The sequence below is a fragment of the Oryctolagus cuniculus genome, chromosome 5 (assembly GCF_051225735.1).
Source record: "Oryctolagus cuniculus isolate XC-2025 breed Fujian yellow rabbit chromosome 5, ASM5122573v1, whole genome shotgun sequence".
NCBI classification, from domain to species: domain Eukaryota; kingdom Metazoa; phylum Chordata; class Mammalia; order Lagomorpha; family Leporidae; genus Oryctolagus; species Oryctolagus cuniculus.
In genome coordinates this window covers 102,633,020-102,650,712 of record NC_142871.1, presented here as the reverse complement: position 1 = coordinate 102,650,712, position 17,693 = coordinate 102,633,020, and the positions used below count along the sequence as shown (strand labels likewise).

Here is a 17,693-nt window from a genome sequence, read left to right as displayed (position 1 = left end):
CATGGAAATGTTTTTGATAGCTCTTGAATTTTTTTTGGCAAGCTTGATAAAGGCCAAATTAATGCTAAATCAGAGGTATTTACAACATCCACAAATTTAATCCAAAGTGGATACTTAAAAGCCCATATAGATCTAAATGATGTTCTCCCAGATGGTGAATTAATGTAATTTTAGCAGGAAGCAAAGTTGCACAAATATGCAGTATTGAGGACTCGTGCTGATTTAATGTATCTGTACCCACCAAAGCACAGATGTTGCTTATCATTTTAGTGCCAGTTGTCTCTCTTTCTTTTTATATTACAAAGGGAAGAATGGGATTTGGGAATTCAGTAAATTATGATTTATTCTGTTACTAATAAACTTGTTATAAATTGAAGCTTTCTGTGAAATGTGTATAGAAATCATATTGGTTATATTCTTTGTACAGGGTCTGAAAGGTGACTTGGGTCCTCGTGGTCCACCTGGCCCAAAAGGAGAAAAGGTATTGACCCAAAAAGTGTCAGCTTTTTCCTTTTTTAAGAATGCTCTGAAAATCTATGCAGTGATTTCTTGTTGATACTAATTGCCAGAAACATTTTAAAATTAACCGAAGGCTGTTATTTTAAAAGCATCTGAACAAGAAAAACCTTTTGGTTCATTTAATTAGTTTGAAGAGACTAAATGCACAATTGCTAATTGACATTCACTTGTGGTTATAAGACTTCCCTTTTCTCACCCGTGCTTAGCAGCATTGCGTATTCAGTCACCAAGTTAGCAAATGTGTCCTGCGTCAGGGCATTCAGCCAACAACACTGAGCTGCTACCATCATGGTGAAGCAGGTGGCTTTTCCGGAAAGGAAGCTAATTTTGTATCTCAGTCTTAGTCTAAATGTCCCATTTCTTGTCACTTTTTCTCATATGCAATTTCCTAATGGCATATTGGCAGTGACCTTAAACAGAAAATTAACAAATAATATAGGAGGAATTATTTTGAATAAGGTCATTGAGTGCAAATTGTGTATTGCACTCTAGTTTTTCCTTCATTCTCAGCACATTTAGAAATCCCTCTTTGCAATATTTTATCTCTGTGTTACAAGTGACCTTACAAATTGGTTTTCAGTTGTTCCTTAACAACTATCGGTTATTTTAATTCAATTCTAAAAATTAATGATGACATAATGCTAAAACTTAACATTTGAAAATATTTGTTGAGAAAGAGCAAGTGCTGAGGAAACTCTGAATATAGGAATCCAGCATCACGGCACCACACACCACACAGTGTGTGTTCTCCACAGTGTTCATCTAAATGAGAGACACAGCAACTATGCTTGGTCTTAATGAACGAGGGTTCTTATGAAATAGAGTTCCTGAGACAATAAAGTGTGCAAATTACATTCAAATTGGAAAATAGTGAACTTTCAGTTGAACGATTTGTAAAGACTTTTAAATAATTTATCAATATTTCTACCTAAAGTTTGTATTCATGTAGGTCAGAAAAGAAAATTAATAATTAAAAATAAACAGGCAAAGCCTCTTACTGTTGATGGCAACAGCAGTGCCAATTCAGCAGAGCTTTAGAGGAGGTCATGGGAACTGCTTATGGCAGCTGGGAGGCATGAAGTGGGAGATCCACTTATTATTTCTGCTGATCCTCATGCTAACTTTGTCAGAAAAGTTTTCTACCTCTGATGCGTTCCAGCTGCTCCATTAGCATGTAACCATACTTTAAAAGATATTCTAATTTTGGATTAATAAAAGAATAGAAAATCAGATTATTCTAGCATTTCAGAACAAGTTCTGCTGCTGTAAAAAAAAAAAAAAAAAAAAAAAAAAAAAAAAAAGCACAGGGATGCACCAGATGATTTTTATATAGTGAGAGGTAATGGGCACATGATAGTTTGTTATGCAGAGACTACTATGAAGATTAAGTTTTATTTCTGTCCTTCAAGATTTATCTATGAATATTGCTTCTATCCACTCAGAAATTTATTGGAAACTGCAGCTTTTCTTTAATCTATTTTAGGGAGACATGGGACCTCCAGGACTACCAGCCTTAACAGTAAGTATTCTTGAAATCAAAAACTCAACAATTAAATCTGTTATCCTACTTATTAGTCATACTACATCATGACCAAACCAAAATTTAAATCAGATTAAGAATGATCTTCAAGTACATTTAATTTGACTTTATATTTTAAAAATGGCACATCTGCCCACAACAGTGAAGCACTTGACCAGGGGTCATAAGGGAGTTACTATACAAGTCTGGATTCAGTACCTACCATGAGCAATTTTCTCTGTCCTCAGAAAGGCTCATCATCTTCTCCTTCAGTGTTTGATTATACATTCTTAACATCATATTTAAAGTAAGTGGAAACAGTGATAGTTTCTACTTACTCTAAAAGCTAATAAATGAAACCATAATCACACAATGGCTGATAGCTGTCTATGCTAATTTATTATCATATTTCCCCAAACCTGTCCAACACCATTGTAGATTTCCTGTGTAATTTGGATCTCAAATTTTTGCAGGTGATATTTGTGTAACGAATGTGAAAAGAAAAGTTTTTAGTATGTGTGTTATAGGAGTGTTCTCAAATGATCCATCATTTATTAAACATTTAATTATATATAATTAAAAATATTTTTATATTTAGATACAACTTACTATCACAGATTTTCTTCATGGGTTTTTAAAGGTTCTCAGTGGGTCTAAGAAAGAGTCTAAACCTCAGAAAAGAGGATAGTTAGAAATTTGTTCACCTTACATAAATAAAAAATAAAAAAAAAATTTTAGAAGTTATATATTACTAAAATAAACTAAAGATTATATCATCTCTTGATTTTATAATTGATATTGCTAGCGAAATAAATTAAGCATTTAAATTCTCAGTAATCCAAAGCCTGTCTCAAAGGAGTCTTCTAATGAGCTGGATGGGGTTTTATGGTCAGGAAGAGCACCAGAATCTCGAAGGCTGTGTGAATTTTATAATATTTGTATTTATCGTTGTACTTGAAAAATCCCATTATGAACAATATGCTAATACTATCTTAAATAATCTTTGCATCTCTTAGTGAAAAACAAATGTTTCTTGATAGGAGCCAATCAGGTGACTTACCTGGAAATAACTGGATTCTATTATCAGTGAAATTCTGTGTTTAAGCTTTGGTTTATACTCTCAATATGAAATGAAAACTGTATATTTAATATTTTTCTACTTTTTTGGAGTTTAAAAGTTTGGGGCAGTAATTTAGAGTTAAACCTACTCATTTTATTTAGGATACATGCCTGTTTCGCTTCAGCTAAGTGATATGCTCAACCACTTTAGTTTTAGTGATTTGATTTCCTATTTTCCATTCATGCTTGAGGACCAATATGCAGTCTGCATGTATCATTTTTTTCTCAAATGTAATTTTGGATCCTCCCTGAAAATTATATTGGACTATATCTACTTGGTAGATTTTCCATAGCAGCTTTCTTTCTGCCAAGGAACACCTTGTAGATGTCTCTGCACCATTCAGCTGGCAGGCACTTGGGGAGTACAAGCTAATTTTTATACTTGCCTAAAACCACAAGCACTACGAAATAAAATGTTTCATTTCATTAAGTAAAATATTAATATGATTTAGATTTTACTATTTCATATGCTTGCCATTACTTCCTTTATTAATGTAGGTGATCAGCTGTTACCTATGAAATAGGGATGAACTGAAATGAATCCAATTTAACATGTTCTAAATATTTAATTGATCTTATAAGATAAGTGTTACATTATTAAATGAAGTAATTGATAATAGTCTTCCAGAAAACCAAATGACTGACTGCAGTATATTTGGATTGAATGAGGCACTGATATATAGTAAACTAGAGTTCATCCCCAAAACCAGCTGCACACTAAAATCCACTGGAGAGATTTACCAATGTCAAGTGTTCCACCTCTAGAAATTCTGATTCAATAGATGTGATGTAAGATAAATTTCAAAAGCTCCCTAAGGAAGATCTATATATGCAGCTACAGTTAACCATTATTTATGGATAGTATAATGGATCAAACTTTCTACCTAATTATTTTAGCGTTTTTGATATGTCTAGCTTTTATTTGAAATTCAACTTTATGTGTAGTAATAAAAAATTTATCTTTCCATTAGGGACTAAAACTAAGTTAACATAGAAGACCTGTAGCTTGATGAACTGTAAGGGACTGAAGCTAGGAAGACAATTTTAATTACAGCCTTAATCCAGCCATTCAAGCACTTCGGTGGTTCAGGTGCCTTTATGCCTCTAAAAGCTTATTAGGCATCGAAGCCATTCAGGGGTCTTGTTCAATTGTATGTTTTCCCTCTTCGAGAGTCTGAACTGAGGCCTGAGATTCTACACTTCTAGCAAGACCCTAGGAGATGCAGAAACTGCTGCTCCTCCAGTCAAACTGTGTCACAAGGGCTTAGAACCCTCTTCCCAGTTCCTGGCTTTGTCCCATAGGTCAGCGGTTCTCCATCTTGACTGCACATTGTAGTCACCCAAAGTGCTTTAAAAAATCTAATTCCCAGGCTTTACCATTTACCAATATAGTCAGAATCTCTAGGGAAGGACTCAGGCAACAGTTGCTGTAAGTTTTGTTTTGTTTTGTTTTAAGTGATTCTACTGTGGAGACAAGTTTGAGAACTAATGTTCTCAAAGCTTGTCTAATACTTTCTTCTACAGCTTCTCCTTTTACCTCTTGTGCAGTTTAAAATTACTCCTTACATCAGCAATTGTATCAGAAATACCCAATCTGACTCCCTTTAGAGGCTAAGATTTGGTTTCTGATGACTTTCTTCTAGAGGCCTAAATTCCACCTGCATATTTAGAATCTATGAGCAAATCCGCAATGACCCTTTCCTGAGCAGGACCACCAGCACTGGCAGCTCCCGGGTATGGAACTCTAGAAGCTGGCCAAGCATATGCTGCTGAGCTGCCCTGAGAAAATACCCTGCTCCTCTCTGGGTCATATATTTTATATTTGCTTTACTTTTATTCATATTTTGTCTAATGAAAAATGAGGGAAGTGGTAGTTGAGTACAAGGCAACATTGAGATTACTGATGTAGGGACAATTCCTTTTTGATGCAGAATGTTCAAGAACATTGTAAATGTTGAGGTTAGCTTGGTGTCCCTCCTGGATTGGAAGAATTAATAATGTTAAGATGTCTGTACTGCCTAAAGCAATCTATAGATTCAATGCAATCCCTATCAAAATATCAATGATATTCTTGACAAAATTAGAAAAAAATTCTAAAATTCATGTGTAATCACAAAAGACCCAGAATAACCAAAGCAATCTTGAGCAAAAACCAAGCTGGAGAATCACAATACCTGATTTCAAGATATACTATGAAGCTATCATAAGTAAAACAGCATGGTATTAATGTAAAACCAAACACATAGCTCAATGGAACAGAATAGACAGCCCAGAAATTAAACCCATAAAGCCAGCTGATTTTTGACAGAAGTCCCAAACCATACATTGGAGAAATAATCCCTTCAATAAATGGTGCTGGCAAAACTGGACATTACATATGTAGAAGAATGAAATTATATCCCCACCTCTCACCATATAAAAAAAAACTCAACATATGATCAAAGAACTAAATTTAAGAACTGAGATAATGAAATTGCCAGAAAGAAATGTAGGAGAAACACTTTAAGACATTGGTATAAGTGATGACTTCTTGTATAAAACCACTAAAGCACAGGTAACAAAAACAAAAATTAGACAAATGGGATTATATCAAACTCATAAGCTTCTGAACATCCAGGGAAACAATCAGTAGAATGAAGAGACATCCAACAGAATGGGAGAAAATATTTGCAAGCTATTTAGCTGACAGAGAATTAATATACAGAATATATTAACAGCTCAACTCAGCAACAATAGCCACAAAAAAAAAATCCAGTTTAAAAATGGGCAAAGGACCTGTATAGACTGTTCTCGAAAGAAAAGCTACAAGTGGCCAACAAATATACAAAAAAAAAAAAAATGCTCAGTATCATTAGCAAATTGAAACCACAAGAAGATATCACTCTAACACAATGGCTGTCATTCAAAAGACAGCAACAAATTCTGGCAAAGACATGGTGCAAGGGGAACTCTCTTTGTTTCAATGTTTTCAAAAGATTCATTTTATTTATTTATTTGAAAGACAGTTGTAGGTGGAGGAAGATGGAGAGAGCGAGTTCTCCACCCCCTGGTTAAGTCCTTAAATGCCTGCAATGACTGGGGCTGGACCAGAATGAAGCCAAGAGCCTGGAATTCCATCCAGGTCTCCTACATGAGGGCCTAACTTCTTGGACCATCTTCTGCCATCTTTTGAGGCACATTAGCAGAGAACTGGATCAGAAGTGAACAAACCAGTACTCATCCCACACTCCAATTGTGGGATGCTGATGTCATAGGTGGTGGCTTAATCTGCACCAAGACACAGACCTCAAAAGGGGAACTCTTACTGGGGGCCAGTGCTGTGGCATCATAGTTTAATCCTCCACCTGTAGTGCCAGCATCCCATATTTGCTCTGGTTCTAGTCCCAGCTGCTCCACTTCCAATCCACTTCCCTGCTAATGGCCTGGGAAAGCAGCAGAGGCTGGTCCAAATGCTTGGGCTCCTGTGCTTACGTGGGAGACATGTAAGAAACTCATGGCTTCTGGCTTTGGAGCCATTTAGCTCTGGCTGCTGGTAGCCATTTAGGGTGTGGGCCAGTGGATGGAAGACTTCTCTCTCTGTCTCTCCCTCTCTCTGACTGTAACTCTGCCTCAGATAAGTAAATCTTTAAGAAAAGGGAGAGGGGGCATCTTATAAAATGTGGGTAGAAATGTAAATTAGTACAGCTGCTGTGGAAAACTGTGTGGAGATTTCTTTAAAAACTAGAAATAGCGATCAGCATTGTTTAAGATGGAAGGCATCTCCCCCTCTCTCTTCCTCCCTCTCTTTCTCTCCCTCCCTCCCTCTCCCTCCCTCCACTGCCCCCCTCCCCATAACTCTTAAAAAAAAAAAAAAAGACAACTAGAAATAGAATTGCCATGTGATCAGCAATCCCAGTGCTGGGCATATACCCAAAAGACATAAACTCGTTGTATCAAAGAGATACCTGATCTGCCATGTTTGTAACACCACTGTTCACAATAGCCAAAATATATAAACAACCAAAGTATCAATCATCAGATGAATGGATAAAGAAAATGTGTAACTCTGTCTTTCAAATACATAAAATAAATCTTTTTTTAAAAAAGTACCAACTAGAGATGGTGAGGTAAAATAAATGCATGAGGCTCAGTGTAAGATAAAAGAGCGTGTTGGGTGAATGATAATATGACCATAATAATATGTCTATCTCAAAGTATAAACTCAAATTTAAACCTACTTAGAGGTTTTATATTTATTCAAAATACTTGTTAATAACTTGTAATATTTACTTCAGCTTCTCAATGGTGATCATCTATGCCTATCCTATGTAAAATTACATACATACAGAATTGACTTCTTTTTAAATTTCTTTATTAATTTGAAAGTCAGCGTTAGAGACGGAAAAGCAGAGAGAGAGAAAGAGATTCTCCATCCACTGGTTCACTCCCCAGATGGCTGCAATGGCCACCGTTGGGCCTGGCTGAAACCAGGAGCCAGGAGCTTCTCCAGGTTTCCCGAGTGGGTAGCAGGGGCTCCAGCACTCAGGCCATCTCACACTGCTTTTTCCAGGCCATTAACAGAGAGCTGGATCAGAAATGGGGCAGCCAGGTCTCGAACCGGTGCCCATATGGAATGCCAGTATCACAGGCAGCAGCTTTACCTGCTATGCCATGGCAGCACCCCACAACTGGCATTTTTAATCCTCATTACATGCTTGTATTTTCTTTTTTCATTGTTCTTATGATTTTCTATGGTATCATTAAAAATGCCTATGTAGTGTGTGTATTGTTTGTTGTAACTTTCCCTCCTCATTTGAACATTAATCCCATGAAACTGGCAAGGGTCTTTGTGAGTTTTATTTACAGTTAAATTCAGGGATATAGAAGGGTGCTTGATACATAGTATGCCCTCAAGGAATAATTGATGTTTAAGAAATATTTTTTCTTAGTTTTTTTTTTTTAAATCTTTGTTGTATTAGACTCACTAATTAGTTTATTAACTTCCTTTCTCTACTCTTAAATAGTTTGTATAAGACACAAATTAGTTTTTACCAATAATTTGGGTAAAATCATTTGGTCATATATCTCTTAGCACAAGGTTGTTTTTTGTGCCACCAAATTCATTTTTTAGTGTTTCAAGGTCACTTTTTTATTGGATTTCAGTTTCCTATGAAATTGTTCAGTTTTTTTTTTTTAAGAGTCCAGATAGAATAAATCTGTTGTCTGATTCAGCCATTGGCTCTGCTTACATTTTCAGGTCTGCAGTCAAGAGTGAGCATATGTTAAGCTATAATTGCCTGTGATTTGCCTAACATTTATTATATAAAGGATATGGTAAAAGTTGTAGATTTTACCATATTTTTCCTTGTTCATTTATCCATTCTCAGCACTTTGTTTAACTCTCAGATGATAAAATTTAGCCTTCTGGCCCATAAAAATATGAAATAAATTTCTGTATATAGGAATTTTGCTTTGAATAGCACAAATGAAAAAGTCAAATAGCACCATGATTCTACCAAATTCTCTAAGCAACTGCCTTATGAACGACAAAGGGTAATTTCTCATGAATATCCTTTGCATACATGATATGTAAACATTCTTACTTTAGGAAATGCCACCAATCACATTTTTCCAAAAGATCTTTGGCTGCCACCATGAGTGGAATGGTCAAACTGCTATTTTCATTGTCTTGTATTGCGTCTCAATAACTGATTATAAAAGCCATTTCTAAATAACCTTTTAACTAGTAGAAATTTATTTTCTAACTTAAATAAATTAATAAAACTGTATTCAGAATCAGTATTTTTTTCCTAAGATATTATTAGCTGATTGTGGGAAAACTAAAGGATTTAATGTCAGGAAGGCACTTAGCTAGTGAGTTACCAATGAATTTAAAGTATCTTTTCTGTCAGTGTTTATAACTGACAAGATTTATGTGAGCTAAAAGCAACAGTGAATAAGAAAAACTCATGTATCATACTACATACATACTTTGATTCAACTGTAATTTATCTAAAGATCATAATGCAAATCCATGTTAAAGGTAGATTCTGATAAATTATTCTTAGATCATAATGATTTTGAATAAAAATACTTAAAAGTAAATATTAGTTGGTTTATTTAAGTTATTTGAATTATGGTATCTATATTAGCTGTTTTCCCTAACATTTAAAAATACAAATATAAATTTAAATTCTTTGGTTATTTGTCATGACTTGCTAAAATCTCAATTTGATATAAATGCAGTGGATCTTCTTGCAACTGTGTATGCTTCATATCCTTTCTACTGTTCCCAGATCCTTTCTATTGTTCCCAGATTCCCCTCAATTAAATAAATTTAGTGAAATACTCAGAAGCAAGGCAGAGATCCTGAGTGAAATGAGGCAGTTGCCTGACATTTCTGCCTCCTTCCTCTTTCCCTCTGGCCTCTGCTTGTCATGTCAAAAGAGAAACAGGTGAAGGAAGGTTGAACAGTGCTTATTTCATGTAACATATCCGCTTCTGTTAGTTTTCAGGAAAATGACTGTGTTGCTCTGGCCCTGTCTCTTTGGAGTTATTAAATACTCATCCAGATGGCACCAAAGGTTTGCACAGAAGCCAAAGGTTAAGTCAGTCAACAGCAGAAGTGCCTTAAACACGCTTACTATATGATACTTAAATGTCAGTTTGTTGGGGTCACATAAACCCAGCTTAAATGAAAATTAGGCACAGAGAAGGAACATAGCTTTCACTTGATGAAAACTACCTTAAGTACTATAAACAACTGAGAGAAAATCTCTGCTGATCATTTATAAACCAAAAGACATTCGACTAACAGATGGCTCTAACGCATAAGAAATCCTGGAGTATTCACACAGGGGAAGATTTGAAATCTTTTTTCCTAAATTGGTATGTAGAGGACATAAAAATAATTGTTAAATAAAAGGTATGGACCCTTTCCATGCCTTGCTCCTCCCTGTCACTCATTCACTTAGTTGAAGACTTACTAGATGTTAGAAACTGTGCTAAGCGCTAAGTAAGTAATGGGGGCACACATATAAACAATACTAATTGTTGCTGACTTCATCAAACTTCTTTGGTGTAAGCAACCATTTGGTGGTTAAAGCTGATCATTTTTAAAATGACCATTGTAATTAGTATATAAATAGTCAGCAAGTATTCGTACAACAGTGGTTATACTGATGGTACATACAAACATCTAGTTATTTCAGAGAAAATAGTTTTTAGTACAATTTTGAGTTATAATTTAAACAGTTATTTTAAGTATAGTTGAATTGACTCAATAAGTAAATAATTATTTCCTGTTAAAATTCCTAAGGAACTATAACCATCAATTTTTAAGTGAATAATATGGGAAAGTTCTTGTGATTTACCCAAAGAACATAATTCCTCTTTCTGTTCTGAATAGGAAAAATATTCTATGCCATGCATGTATTATACATGTTTGTGTGTATATATATATATATATGTATGACAGCATAGTAATTAACAAGTGATTCAGTTTAAGATTATTTTAAATTCTTCACATATCAAAATCGGAGAATTTATATACTCTTTCTATGAGTTACCTAAATTTGAACCAGTAGCATTAGTCTTTAGAAGTTGTGTAAGTCATATTTAATTCACTTCTAATTATTTAAAACTGGTGATCCAACACAATATTGGAACTTTTAGGGTACTATTGGACCAGGAGAAAGAAATCAAATCAGTTGAAATACTTTTTTCTCTTTTTTTTCTTTTTTTTTTTTTTTTTTTTTTTTTTTTTTTTTTTTTTTTTTTTTTTTTTTTTGGACAGGCAGAGTGGACAGTGAGAGAGAGAGACAGAGAGAAAGGTCTTCCTTTGCCGTTGGTTCACCCTCCAAATGGCCGCCACGGCCAGCGCGCTGCGGCCAGCGCACCACGCTGATCCGATGGCAGGAGCCAGGAGCCAGGTGCTTTTCCTGGTCTCCCATGGGGTGCAGGGCCCAAGCACTTGGGCCATCCTCCACTGCACTCCCAGGCCACAGCAGAGAGCTGGCCTGGAAGAGGAGCAACCGGGACAGAATCCAGCGCCCCGACCGGGACTAGAACCCGGTGTGCCGGCACCGCTAGGCAGAGGATTAGCCTAGTGAGCCGTGGTGCCGGCCCTGAAATATTTTTTTTAACTTTTATTTAATGAATATAAATTTCCAAAGTACAGCTTATGGATTACAATGGCTTCCCCCTCCCAATGACTTCCCTCCCACCCGCAACTCCCCTTTCCCGCTCTCTCTCCCCTTCCATTCATATCAAGATTCATTTTCAATTTTCTTTATATACAGAAGATCAGTTTAGTATACATTAAGTAAAGATTTCAAAGGTTTGCACCCACGTAGAAACACAAAGTGAAATATACTGTTCGAGTACTCGTTATAGCATTAAATCACAATGTACAGCACATTAAGGACAGAGATCCTACATGAGGAGTAAGTGCACAGTGACTCCTGTTGTTGACTTTACAAATTGACACTCCTGTTTATGGCATCAGTAATCTCCCTATGCTCCAGTCATGAGTTTCCAAGGCTATGGAAGCCTTTTGAGTTCACCGACTCTTATCTTATTTAGACAAGGTCGTAGTCAAAGTGGAAGTTCTCTCCTCCCTTCAGAGAAAGGTACCTCCTTCTTTGATGGCCCGTTCTTTCCACTGGGATCTCACTCACAGAGATCTTTCATTTAGGTCATTTTTTTTTCCATAGTGTCTTGGCTTTCCATGCCTCAAATACTCTCATGGGTTTTCGGATCTGGCTGAAAAGCCCATGAGAGTATTTCAGTTGAAATATTTTTTAAAATCAGACTTTTTATTTAAAAAATATGGAGGGAAAAGACAAATAAGTGAATTAGTTGATTAAAATAGATGCTGTTTTTGTAATACAAAGCTATTTTTATCTTCTCTGTACAGAAATACAAGTGAGTTGAATGCTTAAGGCCCTGGAAAGATTGCTGGTGCAGCCTCAGATTTATGTTTTCTGAAGAACTTACAGTCAGAACACTTGACATAGAAACAGTTTACATATCTTTCATTAGATGAATGAAGCAAGAATAGCTTCTCCTACCATTCTGTTTACAGTTTACTTCTGCTTCAAAAGAAGTTTCAAATTGTTTGCATCAAAAGTCTAAATTATGCATTTTAAACTTCAACAGTAAAACTTTCTATCCTGAAAGTGTTATGCATTGGCAATTTGGGACTTTTATGAAAGAATTATTTTATTTCATGTTAAAATAAGTAATCTAGGAAAATAAATTGTAACATATTTCAAATCCATTACAGTCAGGATCCTTTTAAAACTCATATGCAGTAAAGTATGTACAAGTATTTATTTAAGTCATAGATCTACATTAAAATTAGTCTAATTAAATTCCATTCTATTTAAGCATTTTAAAAATCTTTGTTGTAGAGCTTTATATTGATCTATAAAAGTGGAACTCACAAACAATTTCTCTCTAAAAGGTTTTGAATTATAGTCATTCCAATTAACTGTTCCACTGATTTTAACAAACCAAAAACCCATGAAGTATGGCTTAGGAGTTATACAGATCCTGAAACTAGATGCCTGGGTTTGATACCTGACCATTTCTTTTAACCTTTTTTTTTTTAATTTTTTAAAATTATTTTTGACAGGCAGAATTAGACAGTGAGAGAGATAGAGAGAAAGGTCTTCCTTTTTTTTTTCCGTTGGTTCACCCCCCAAGTGGCTGCTACGGCTTTGCGGCCAGCGCGCTGAGCCAATCCGAACCCAGGAGACAGGAGCTTCTCCAGGTCTCCCATGCGGGTGCAGGGCCCAAGCACTTGGGCCATCCTCCACTGCCTTCCCGGGCCACAGCAGAGAGCTAGACTGGAAGAGGAGCAACCAGGACAGACCCAGCGCCCCAATTGGAACTAGAACCAGGAGTGCCGGCACTGCAGGCCACGGCGCTGGCCTCTTTTAACCTTTCTAAGCCTTAATTTCTTTTTTTTATTTTTTTATTAACTTTTATTTAATGAATATAAATTTCCAAAGTACAGCTTATGGATTACAATGGCTTCCCCCTCATAACGTCCCTCCCACCCGCAACCCTCGCCTTTCCCACTCCCTCTCCCCTTCCATTCACATCAGGATTCATTTTCGATTCTCTTTATATACAGAAGATCAGTTTAGCATACATTAAGTAAAGATTTCAACAGTTTGCTCCCACACAGAAGTGGGGAAGTCACATTGTTTATAGACAATGGGAATTATCTCTTGGACTGAATAATCTTCTGTTCAATATTCTACAGATATAACAGAAGCTTTATAAAGTTTAATTCATCAATAGGTCATCTTTAACACTGGGTATGAGATCAGAAAGTCTTGATTCTCCACTTAAATGTGCAAATATTTTTGTTTATTTGCTTATTTTTATATTGGCATGTCAATTTTTGACATCTGGGAATCAAACAGAAGGTTGTTAACGTCATTTCCAACTCAAAAATTCTATTTCCTTCTTCACTGTGCTAAAGAATTGTAATCCATTAACTGCATACCATTTAATAATCCTTTAAAATATTTTTCTTTTTTGTTTACTTTTATTTAGTAAATATAAATTTCCAAAGTACAGTTTATGGATTACAATGGCTCCCCCCCCATAATTTCCCTCCCATTCGCACCCCTCCCATCTCCCGGTCCCTCTCCCATTCCATTCACATCAAGATTCACTTTCGATTCTCTTTATATACAGAAGATCGATTCAGTATATATTAAGTAAAGATTTCATCAGTTTGCACCCACACAGAAACACAAAGTGTAAAATACTGTTTGAGTATTAGTTATAGCATTACTTCACATTGGACAACACATTAAGGACAGATCCCACATGAGAAGTAAGTACACAGTGACTCTTGTTGTTGACTTAACAATTTGACACTCTTGTTTATGGCATCAGTCATAACCCTAGGCTCTAGTCATGAGTTGCCAAGGCTATGGAAGCCTCTTGAGTTCGCTGACTTCGAACTTATTCTGACAGGGTCATAGTCAAAGTAATCAAAGTGGAAGTTCTCTCCTCCCTTCAGAGAAAGGTACCTCCTTTTTTGATGGCCCGTTCTTTCCACTGGGATCTCACTCGCTGAGATCTTTCATTTAGGCTTCTTTTTTTTTTTTTTTTTTTTTTTTCCAGAGTGTCTTGGCTTTCCATGCCTAAAATACTTTCATGGTTCTTCAGCCATATCCGAATGCCTTAAGGGCTGATTCTGAAGCCAGAGTGCTGTTTAGGACATCTGCCCTCTATGAGTCTGCTGTGTATCTTGCTTCCTATGTTGGATCGTTCTCTCCCTTTTTGATTCTATCAGTTAGTATTAGCAGGCACTAGTCTTGTTTGTGTGATCCCTTTGACTCTTAGACCTATCATTATGATCAATTGTGAACTGAAATTGATCACTTTGACTGGCCAGATGGCATTAGTACATGCCACCTTGATGGGATTGAATTGGAGTCCCAAGGCATGTTTCTAACTCTACCATTTGGGGCAAGTCAGCTTGATTCAATCTCTGTCTTGGTTATTGGTATGTTTAGGTTTTCCATGTCTTCATGACTCAATTTTGGTAAATTATATGTGTCCAGAAACCTATGCATTTCTTCTAGATTTTCCAGCTTATTGGTATAAAGTTGTTTGTAGTAATTCCTGATTCTTTTTATTTCTGTGGTATCTGTTGTTACATCTTTTTCATCTCTGATTTTATTAGTCTTCTCCCTCCTCCTCTTTTTTTTTGGTTAGTTGGGCCAATATTTTAACAAAAATAAACTCCCCATTTCACTGATCTTTGTTTTTATCATTTTTATAATTTTGGTTTCTGTTTTATTCTCTAATTTTTATTAATAATTTTATTATTTATTTTCTCCTGCTTACTTTGTGTTTGGTTTATCCTTTTTTCAAATTTTATTTAAGTTATACAAGTTTCATGTATTACATATATACAGACTTAGAAACATAGTGATACTTCCCTCCTTCCACTCCCTCCCACTCAGGGTCCCACCCTTCCTTCTCCTCCCTCTCCTATTCCCTCTCAACTTTTACAGAGGTCTATTTTCAGTTTACTTTATACTTGTAATATTAACCCTACTCTAAGTAAACAATTCGACAAATAGTATGAAGAAAAAATAGTAGAAACAAAGTCATAAACAATCATTGAATTTCAAAATGTCAATTTCACTCCAGTACAATACATTTTAGGTACTCTATTAGTTACCACAGATTAGAGAAAACATGGTATCTGTCTTTTGGGGACTGGCTTATTTCACTAAGTATAATGGTTTCCAGTTGCATCTATTTTGTTGCAACAAAAGAAAAGTTAAATAAAGTCTGGTAGAATTCAGCAGTGAAACCATCTAGTCTTTTTTTTTTTTTTAACTCATGGGTACTACATATGGTATACATATACCATAATTTCTTTATCCAGTCGCCAATTGATGGACAACTGGGTTGATTCCATATCTTAGCTATTGTGCATTGAGCTACAATGAACATGGGGGTACAGATAACTCTTTTATAAGCTGATTTCATTTTGTTTGGGTTAATCCCCAGGAGTGAAATTGTTGGATCTAAATCCTTGACATGCATTGTTAGATCATTTATTTGATGTCTTTCCAATTTCTTGATGTAAGCACTAATTGATTAAACTTTCCTCATAACATTGTTTTTTCTGTATCCCATAAGTTTTGATATGTTATAGTATCATCTTCATTCATTTGTAGGGATTTTTTCATTTCGCTTTCAATTTATTTTATAACCCACTGTTAATTCAAGAGCATACTATTCAGTCTCCATGTGTTTGTATTTTGAGATTTGATTATTGTTTATAGCCCTGTCTATACACATGAGAAACAGTGGTTTTTGTATTTACTCGTTGAATTCTTTATCTAGTGGAGGGTTAAGCTTGTGATTATAAAGTAAATTGAAAGTATGTCATTATAAAAATTAAAAGAAAAATAAGAAAGGTAGGAGGAGGGAGAGTGGGAGGGAATGTGGGGTAGGGAAGTATCATGTTCTCAAAACTCTGTATTAAATACTTGAACTTTGTTCCCTTTATAGAAATAATTTTTAAATATACTATTGTGGGTCAGTTTATATCTTAAATTTAATAATTGAGCTAAATACCTATTCATGGATTAAAATGAAGCATATCCAAATATATGTTATGCTCCAAAAATTTCTTTGGAAGTGGCAGTAGACTTATAAGATGTAAAATAGAGTTTTAAGATCAGACCTGCTTAAGTTCAGAGCTTCACCTCACCATTTTCAGTGTTATCTCTAGAGAACTCATCTCCTGTCTATAAAGGGAAAACTTCTATCTCTTGGAGTTGTTAAAAGGAAATTAGATCAAATGTATGAAAGGACTACTGTAATCCCTGGCCCACAAGTTGGTATTCAATAAATGTCAGTTCTCCATCTCCTTCCTAATTTATTATGTTAATTTATGGAGGTTATCAAAAAATTATCGAGATGATGATGAAATGTCGTGCCTAAGTATTCTTGATTCTGCACTAATGTGAGTCTCTATATATTTTTTGCATTAACCCTTTCCTCACTGTTGCTGTCTACTTGCTATAGCTCTGTAATGTATTCTGCATACTTAAGAATACGGTACCTGGACCCTCAAGTTATCTTGATTCATTCATTAAGTACATGAGATAATCTTTTTCACAAGCTTGAAAATAACTGATTGTTCTGTTCCAATCAAAATGTTAAGAAAACACTAATTGTAATTTACTCTCATGCCAACATTCTAGTCTTTGATTGGTAAATTGAAAATTAGGGGGTTTGTTCCAGGCTTTGATATCTTCATAATCTAAATATTTGGAGAAAACTTCCAAGCCATTTTACCAACCCAATAAACTGAAAAGTAACACAGGAACATCCTGGAGGTCTCTGTGGTGTATCATGACTGATGTCATTAATGCTCCTTGCACAGAACTGGAGCTACACTGACATAGTCTTAACCTATTCAGTCTGTAAAATAGATGCAGCCATGTAACTGGACAGTTTAATCCTATTTCTAAAAGCTTATATTTAAAGAAATGTTTTTATGTAGACTACTTTTCCACTCACCTGCCATATAGTTTTTACCAGATATTAGTTAGGATTCAGATGTATTTAGTTAACTCTCAGAATCCTATTATTTTTAAAGATAAGTCTTTTTTGTCAGGAAAACAATTGCTAGCCATGCCAGTATTGTGGAGTAGCAAGTAAAGCCGCTGCCTGTGACACCGGTATCCAGTCCCAGTAGCTGCATATCCAACCAGCTCCCTGCTAATGCACGTGGAAAAACATAGGAAGATGGCCAAGATGTGGGTGCTTGAGCTCCTGCACCCACATGGGAGACCCAGAAGAGACTCCTGGCTTTAGCCTGGCCCAGCCATCAGGGGAGTGAACCAGCAGATAAAAGATTCTCATTCTCATTCTCTCTCTTTCTTCCCTCACTCTGTAACTCTGCCTTTCTATAAAATAAATCTTTAAAAAAGTGCTAGCACACTTTTTCCCACATAACAACCACAAAAATCTAAATAATCAATGCAACTATGTTTCACAT

General features: G+C 35.6%; 1 protein-coding gene across 1 annotated transcript in view; it reads left to right on the top strand.

Moving 5' to 3' along the window:
* Positions 1–17,693, top strand: part of COL19A1 (collagen type XIX alpha 1 chain) — a 406,965-nt gene that overhangs the window by 196,558 nt on the left and 192,714 nt on the right. Inside the window, exons 14-15 of the mRNA XM_051855528.3 lie at positions 428–481; positions 2,003–2,038. Coding sequence (XP_051711488.2) covers positions 428–481; positions 2,003–2,038 — 90 coding nt within the window. The remainder of the gene's footprint in view (positions 1–427; positions 482–2,002; positions 2,039–17,693) is intronic.